This window comes from Alligator sinensis, unplaced genomic scaffold, assembly GCF_000455745.1.
Source record: "Alligator sinensis unplaced genomic scaffold, ASM45574v1 scaffold173_2, whole genome shotgun sequence".
In the NCBI taxonomy this organism is placed as follows: Eukaryota; Metazoa; Chordata; order Crocodylia; family Alligatoridae; genus Alligator; species Alligator sinensis.
The window spans coordinates 676591-685317 of record NW_005842720.1 but is presented as its reverse complement, the minus strand read 5'-3'; the positions used below and the strand labels follow the sequence as shown (position 1 = coordinate 685317).

At 44.5% G+C, this 8727-nt stretch overlaps 1 protein-coding gene across 1 annotated transcript in view; it reads left to right on the top strand.

The window, feature by feature from the left end:
- AGPS (alkylglycerone phosphate synthase) overlaps positions 1 to 8727 on the top strand; it is a 146307-nt gene that overhangs the window by 56866 nt on the left and 80714 nt on the right. The window contains exons 6-9 of the mRNA XM_014525000.2: positions 2309 to 2429; positions 2514 to 2588; positions 4845 to 4916; positions 7947 to 8026. Coding sequence (XP_014380486.1) covers positions 2309 to 2429; positions 2514 to 2588; positions 4845 to 4916; positions 7947 to 8026 — 348 coding nt within the window. The remainder of the gene's footprint in view (positions 1 to 2308; positions 2430 to 2513; positions 2589 to 4844; positions 4917 to 7946; positions 8027 to 8727) is intronic.

Genomic DNA, 8727 nt, shown 5'->3' with positions numbered 1-8727 from the left:
AGGGAAAGAAAAGAAGAACGTAACCTGCATTTTACTTGTAACTGAGGATCTTTTTGGTTTTTTGGGAGGGGGGGGTTGTTAATGAATCCACTGGAAGAAAAAAATGCCCTGCTTTGTGTGCGTGCGTTTGTGCATGCATGCATACACTGTTTTCATAGTACTGCTGTACTTACTCCATAGTAAACTTTTTCCTTGGGCCTAAATCCAGTAAAGACTTAATTGTTCAACTTTTCCAGCAGCTCTAACTGCATCTTAAGGCCTAGTCCTGTGTGTGTGTTAGGCCTGCTTAGAGCACGCCTGCTAAATTTAGGCCCTCAGAGGACATGTGTAGAGCATTGCCTCATTTCTGGACTCGAGTCAGGCTTAGGCACTTACCTTCTGCCTAGCTGCTCAGACTGTTGGTTCAGGGTACATTCAGAAGCAAAACTGAAGGCGCATAGAGAATTTTCAGGTGAAACGTGAAAGTCCATGAAGAGCCTGTGCTTCCTGGGGTTAGCTTAGGGGTGGGCAAAATATGGCCCGTGGACTGAATTTGACCTGTAAACTGATTAGATCCAGGCCGTGGGTGTGGGTCTACCAGTTGATTGGGTCCGGCTCATGGCTGCCCCTGTGGGGCTCCATGTGGGACTGAGCCCCATCTGCTCCCAACTGGGGCAGCCTGGGCCACCCTCCCACTTGTGCCTGCTGGACAGCCGTAGCCCTGGCCAGTGCACACATCTTCCTGGCAGGGCTGCTCCCAGTGCAGCTGTAGTTGCCTGGGTACTGCTCAACTCATGAACGCCATGTGCCCCCAGAGGCTGGGGTGGGGGGCATGGTGAGCTCCCGCAGGCGGCGGTGATGCTGTCAGCGGGGTGGCGAGCGCTGACCAGATGCTGGCAGTGGTGCCCAGCAGCGATTTACAGACCACCCGCATACACCATTGGTGGGGAAAGAGGGGGTGGCGAGCAGTGACTGCCCGCAGGCGCCACTGGCAGTGTCAGCGGTGCCTTTCCGCAGGAGGTGGACTGCCATGCTCAGGGGTACATGTGCACCCCCTACATGTCGCCAATGGCTCAGCCTCGAGCTACTCCTCCACTGCCTCTTCTGTCCCTGCTGCCTCACTCCATACAGGGGGAAAACTTCAGCCAGGCAGCTCCCAGCTTGGCATGTAGGGCTCCAGTTCCAGGCTACCTTTTACTCATTCAGCCACTCACAAGTGGCTGCTCATTGCAGCAGGCGGGTGGAGTGGGTGGAAGGCAGCCTGGAACTGGAGCACCATATGCTGGGGCAAGAGCCACCTAGTGCAGCTTCCCCTCCACCTGGAGTGGTGCAGCAGGGGCAGGAAGACTCAACGGTGGTCCAAGCAGTGGTTGGGGAAGCCTGGCGGTGGTCGGGGAAGCCAAGCAGCATCCAGGTGGCTGCAGCCCCACTCGGAAGCTGTGCATGCTGGCCAGGGCCAGGATGGGCAGGGGTGGAAACGGGTGGGACTTGGTGCCATGCTGAGCATCATGGGGGTAGCCCTGGGCCAGATGAGGGGGGCATGGACCGCACCTACACTGCCTGCATGAGTTCGACCAGCCTTTTATTTTGAGCTATTATGCAATTGCCTCTATATACACTACTCAAAAAACATAAATCAGGACAAAATATATTTTTTTTTATTAAATTAAAATCTGTTACAGTAGATGTTTTGATTTTCAGTATATTATACTGTAAATAAAAATCACATAACTTTAACAAACTAAATCTTTCAAAAGATTTAATGTGTGCGGCCCTCAACAGCTCACCAAAACTCATTAAGGGGCCCTCCAGCTTAAATAATTGCCCACCCCTGGGTTAGATAGTAGTTTAGCTTTCAGATCCAAGTCCTTTTTCAGATCTGGACCTTGATCCTTGTCCTTGCTTGCAGGGTCATTTCCCTGAATCTGACCTTTTCTGGTCAGTTGCTTCTTCATACATTTTTAAATAGCAGAACTGGAGAGTAGTAATATGGTGAGTAGTGTTTTGCAAAGCACGGTTGTCTTTGTCAGACAGTGCATTTGTCTATGACATGCTGAACACTTTTATTTGAAAAAAATAAGGGATCCACCCAGTAAAATTAAATTTACCATCAGCAGTCTGGTATGCAAAGGAGAAAACTCACCTGAAGGGAAGGACTGGTAGTGCAGATAGGATTGAAGCTGATATGTGGAAGGGAACTTGAACTGCGATGAAGTAAAGAAGCCTTCCAAACTATGAATACTTATCAACCCCTAACTGTAATCTGGTTTATGGGATGCCAGCATGCTGTTCACCTTAGCAGTTGTAAATTTATTTTCTTATGTTATAGGCAACCTTAAATGTTAATGATGTGCCTCCATCCTTTGCAAATGAAGAATTTCTCCAGGATCTTAGAGGCACTAAAATTTCATATTCGCAGGATCCAGAAGATAGGGTATTCAGAGCTCATGGTAAGAAAATCTCAGTGTTCAACTGTATGTTTGAAAAAAATATATTTTTAAAAAGTTCTCAAGCTTATTTCTTCTGTACTTCAGGTCACTGCCTACATGAGATACTTGTGCTCAGGGAAGGAATGTTTAAACGAATTCCTGATATAGTTGTATGGCCAGGTAAACTGCTCGACTTTTTTCTTTGCTCTAGAAGCTCTAGCTTCCCATGAATGGGTACCACTCATGAATGGGTAATAGCTTGGGATGTATAGCCTCTTCACTCCACAAATGGTGAACTGGAACTTTTAACTAGGAATCAGAAATGGCTTTTGTTTTAATTGATCAGTCGGTCTTCTCTTTGCATATGTTCTCATTTACAATATTTAACTTAACTTGCAAACTGGAAATTCCATGGCTAATTCTCATAAGGTGCCCCCTGGTCATATTTGCAACTTCTTAATTTTTAATGAAGGATTAAACCAGATGCTGAAACATTTTAACATTTCTGTCTTTATTTTTGTACACAAAACCAACCCACTTTATGCTTAAACTTGAATTGAAATCTCTCTCATAGCTACCCAAATCCAATACTAGTTCAAATTTAACAAAAACCCCCAATACTTAGATTCTATACTTGGAAAATATTAGAACAAATGTATAATTTTCCATTAATTTTGTTTTAATTTTTTTTCTATGTATAGAATCTATTTAGGGGAAGGTTGTCTTATTTGTGGTCTCCCCCCTCCCTCTTGCTATGGGAAAAACAGCAGTGGGGAGGAAGGGACTAGACCCCCCCTCCTACCCCTTTACCTTCTGCTACAGCTGTGCTCCTTTGGGTCAGTCAGTGGCAGCATGGCCCCAGCCCAGGCTGCCACTTGCCTCCCCATTCCCTGCCCATTCTCCCTTACCTTCTGCTGCAGCTCTGCTTCAGCTCCACAGCACTTATCAGAAGCTCGCTCCAGCCGAGTCCATCCAGAGAGAAGTGGCAGCAGCTCCTGATCCTGCTTGCCCAGGGCTGAAGGACCCGAGCTGAAGCAGAAGGTAAAGGGGAGAGGAGTAAGGAGTGGGGAGGCAGGCACAGGGGCCAGGTGGCAAAGCAAGCTGCAAATCATCCCCTCTTTTTTCGCTGTTCCTTCCCCTTCCTCCCTCCCAAGTCATGTGCCCCATCCCTGCCAAATAAGCTGTTCCAGGTAGAGACAGACAGTGGCTTGGCTTTGGCTTCAGGCCTAAGGCCAAAACCAGAGCTGAGCCACTGCTTGCCCCAGGCTGATGACCAGAATTCAAGATGAGGCTTTTTTCCACACGCTAACTGTGGGGGGCAGGGAGGGGTGGCTTTGTCTTGGATTTGAGTAAATATGGTAGCTAACTCTGTTTTTTAAAGGCTAAAGAGCATGGTCCTGGTTGAGATGCATATTGTGTTGTAACTCATTTTGGTGAGGGCTGACATGACATGTCACTTTTTATTAGATATCTTTAGTTGCAGCAGAAAAATTGACTCTGTTCGTAATGTAAAACTGATGATATGACAGTGTGGGTTCTTACTTGAAGTGTGACTTCAGAGCTACAACTGAAAGTAGTTTTTCTTGCTCCTATTCCATGTGCAACTGATGATCACTGACAAGTTGTTTTGTCCTTTCTGTACTTGTTTCTTATCAGTCAACTACACTCATTACCTAGGGCATGGCTGCTTTGCATTTCCAAAGCAAAGCGGTGAGTTTGCACCATAGTTTGCTTTTTACCTTCTTTCCTGTCTTGTACAGTTTCTGGGCACAACACTTAATTTCATTCTCCTTTTGGCTTTCCATCCATTAGCTTGTCTGTTTTCACTTTCTTGCCTTTAGAAGAATGCCTATACTCTGATGCAAAGAATATATTCTAAAAGGAAATGGCATTTAATGGTAATTCTTGTAATATGATGTTACTTTTAAGATGGAACAATTTTAATGGTCTGATACGTAACTCTTTAAAGAGACTCATAAAACATTTCTCTTTCAAAATAACAGCCATCTTCCATGGTTGTTTGTTAGAATTTATATTTGAAATAAAACAAAAGCCTCAATCTTTTATTCTGAACATAGTCAGCTGAACTCTCCTGCCTGTCCCTCTTATTTTGAAAGTTCCCTGTTGATAGTATTCCATGGGTAGGTCAATAATCTTTAGGTTTATTTTACTTAAATCTGGGGCTGCTTCCATCTTGGAATTACTTCGCTCAATATATTTGTGGTGCTGTCTCATTTCAACAACTTTGGTTCCTTGAGCCCAGTTATTCTGGGATGTGTCATTGGCCCAACTTCTTGAAAACAGGCTACTGCTGCTTCCCCAGTGCTCTTGTGTGACAGTAGTATCAGGCCCTAAAGAATTAGCAGGCTACTGGTATATGTGCTTATATGAAAGCTAGCCATTCAAAATCCTGTTTTAATTATTTTCTATTCTTAGGTTGCCATGAAGATGTAGTTAAAATTGTAGAAGTAGCCTGCAAACACAATCTTTGCATAATACCATTTGGTGGTAAGTATTATACCTTTCTAAACAGATATGCAACTTTCTTATGGAACAGATATGTAACTTCCTTATTGAACACTTACTTTATCTTTATAAATTCATCTTAAGTGGCTAGTGTTGCATGAGGGCAGTCTAGTAAATCAGTCCCCTCCACATGTATAATTCAACCAATTAGATTTGTTGAACGTATGTTTACAAAGTGCTGTTTAAGAACCAATCTTATATCAAAGCTTGTCTGGTGTAGTTAATTGCAGTTTTGAATGACAGATCCACTGGCATGTACATATACTATGTTCGATTTACTAAAAACTGATGGAAACTTTTTGTGTCTGTCAGTACTTGAGCGTGCTTCTGTATATAAGAGAAGCAGTTCTTTTTGAGAGAGCCTTTGCATACTTTTTGTTCTTGGAAGTGCACCAAATTGAAGTGCTGCCTTGCTTTGGGAATCTTTAAGACTTACAAATCTTGATCTGCATTCAAGATTATTTTTTTCTTGGTAATTTTGTCAATTGTGTAAACATGGAGGCAGTAGGCAGTTACTGTTTTGATTCATTGTTCTACCTTGCTGGATCATATCTGGCTCAACTCTTAGGCCTCAGCTTAGATACCTGAAGTGTGGTGTGCTCAAGGTATGGGATACCTTGGACTAAGGCTTTGCAGCTAGGCTTAAAAAGGGCAGACTTGCTGGGATATTCTGAAAGTGATATGAACCAGCCCCCTGACTATCCTCCACAGAAATGGAGAGGTTTTTTTCAGGCCTTGTTTGGACCAAACAAAAAATGTTTAGTTCAGGTATTGATGCTTTCAAGTTTGCAGAACATTTGCAGTTTGAGACCGTTCTGGCCTTGAGGTCCCATAATTTGCATATCTGGTACTTGGGTCTTGCCAGTGCATTCCCCTCCAAGTGGGCCAGCGCTCTTGAGCAGACTTCTTACTTTAGGAATTTTTCAGTGCTATGGAAGCCGCTGGCTTTTTATGTCAAGCATCTCATCTAAAACAGGTTCTCAGCTGGGCCTGACATTTTTGTTTACCTTATTTGTGCTCATCCTGTGACTTCAAGTATGTAAGGATAAAAGAAAATTGGGCTATTAGTTTGTGTTGGAGTACTGTCATTGCATTATGCTCTGCCTGGATCTATTGGAGATCAGATCATTCTGCCTTTCCAATTTCCCACCGTTACACGCACCCCAGGAGGGCATGGGAGGGGGGGCGTGTACCCCTGGCTCTGCACGTGGGGTGAGGACGGGCTGCCGCTGTGCGGGTGAAGGGGCAGGTCAAGGCCTCAGTGGTGGGGGAGGGAGTGGAGCTGGGGCAGGGGTTACCCAGCTGGGTTTGGGCACAGGACTGAGCCATGGGGGGGGAGGCTCCTACCGCTACACGCACACTGAGAAGGCATGGGGTAGCATGTGCCCCCAGATGTGTGCAAGGGGTGTGGGTGGGCTGCTGCTCCAGGCTCGGATGCTGGGCTCTTCCTGATGAAGGATTGGGCCTGGCTGCGCTCGGGGTGGGCAGCAGTGGCACTGGCAGGGGAGTTTACACCATACAGGGGGTTTGACTAGCCCTCAACAACTGGTAAGGACGCTGATGCATGAGATGTGGAGGCTGGCTATAGTGCGCGAGAACACTCCAGCAGACTCGATTTAATTTAGTCTGCTCCAATACACTGTAATTACAGCACGTTGAAGCAGCCTCCTGGCACATCTACAGGGCACCCTTAGTGTTTTTTACAACTGACTCCTGCTTCTTATGAAGTCCTTGGCCTTTGAAAAACCTTAAGGCCTCCAGGATTGGCAGCTCTGCAGAATCTGACAAACATAACTTAACGTTTTGTATCTTAAGTCAAAGGGTTTTGACCTTGGGCTATACTCTTTTAGTGAAGTAGTTAGCCATGTAAGTCTGAAATCAGGAGAAGCCTAAGCTTTTGTAAGCAACAGTTTACTTCTTCAGATGCTTACAAATTGGTGCAGTTCTGTGCTCTCAGCTTTGTACCTAAGTTGGATGCTTACTTGAGCATGTTAGCAAGCAGAAGTCAATCTTATTTTCCTGGGATCTTGTATAGCTAACTACACTGAAGTGGATTCTTTATGCTCTCATGCAAATCTCATTTAGATTCATTATGCTGTCATGTGGAAAGCTTGCTTTGAGAAGTGCTTTTTTTTCTGGTTTGGCACCATCTTCCTACCTTTGCTCCGTTAACATTGTTTTAGATTTTTGTAATAGGAACCGATGGATGAGGAAATTTGTGACTTTTTAGCCTGCTTTCTGAAGGTTAGGCACTAAGCTGACGTTCATGACATTCATTCAACAGTGTTTCTTTAGAATGTCCATAAAATTTGGCGAGCAATCTTAGGTAACCAGTTAGTTTTAACTAACCTATTTTTAGTACTCCATATGTAAAAGGACTGTCTGCTAAATGTAGGGAACCATGATCAAGGCAAACTCCCGAAATCAGTGATTCTTAGCTGAGGTGTTGTGAGACCCTGTTAAGAGTGTCATGCAGCCTGGCCTTTGTGTGAGCTAACTGCTCTCCTCCCTTGTCTAGTGCCTTGCCCCCAACTCTCCCAGTAGTGTCTGCAGCTGCTCCTCTGAGGACTGCTGTTGTCCTTCCTGATCCCTGGCAGCCCCTATGTGAGATGCCCCTACCACTTCCAGCACTGTGATATGCTGCAGGTGGGTGAGTCAGCATACAGATGGAGCTGCATTTTGCTGTCCAGCTTGTTCCTTCTACTCCTCCCATGGCTGGCAGAAGGGACTGTGGGGGGCAACTGCCAGCATATCAGACCCTCCAGATTAAACTCAGCAGTGGAGACTACCTTTCCCCCTCAGGTACAGATGTGGTAGTGGGGATAGAGGATCAGTAGAAATAGTAGGGCACAGGAGGGTTGGTTCCAGTGATTCCTAAGGCTTCCTCTATCTCTTCTGAATTTAGGTTTTACCTCAGTGATTCTCAAACTGGGGTGTTGTGAAAATCAGAAAAGATTAAAAGAAGGTGTCTTGAGGCTTCCCTAAATAAACTGATATTCTCTGACACTGCAGGAGGAACAAGTGTTTCTAGTGCTCTGGAGTGTCCTGAAGAAGAGAAAAGAACTATAATTTCACTGGACACCTCACAAATGGTATGTTATAACTTTTAAAATATCTGCAGTTGACTTTAACTATTTATCCTGTGAATTTTCTCCTAAAGAAGGTTAAATAATCACTAGAATCTGTGGTCGTTGCCTATATTGGAAGGATTAAAAAAGCATTCTAGTATTTTAAAATTGCTTTACTATTAACTGTTTAGGTATAAGAGCAGAGCAAATATAATACAATGTTGCAATGCTGTGTCATACCTAAACTGCTATTCATTGTATACATGCTTTCCAGGAATGAGTCTGGGCTCCAGTATTGTCCTGTTGATTTTTTTTTTTTCTATATATTAGTAGATACACAGATTTATAACTAGTAAATTTGCAGGGCACCTTTGTAAAATGGTGGTAAAAATGTTAAAAGTCTAGAAAGCAAGAAAAGTACAGTGTGACATAAGTCTTCAAGGGGCAGAGGTAGAAGGAAGGGCAAGGTAGTACCTTAGAAATTAACTGAGCCGGAGAGACATGAGCTTATGCAGGCAGCAGTTTGTTGCCTGCAAAACCTCATGCCTCTCTGAATCAGTGAATTCCTAAGGTAACATCCTGCCCTACCTTCTGCCTGGCTTCAAACTATCTGGTTTACCACATCCAAGCTCATTAAAGGGATACAGTTACGCTACCACCTGGGAAGCTGTGGCTGGTGGAGCACAAGTAAAAAACCCATGGTTAAGCACCAAACCTCCCCCCCA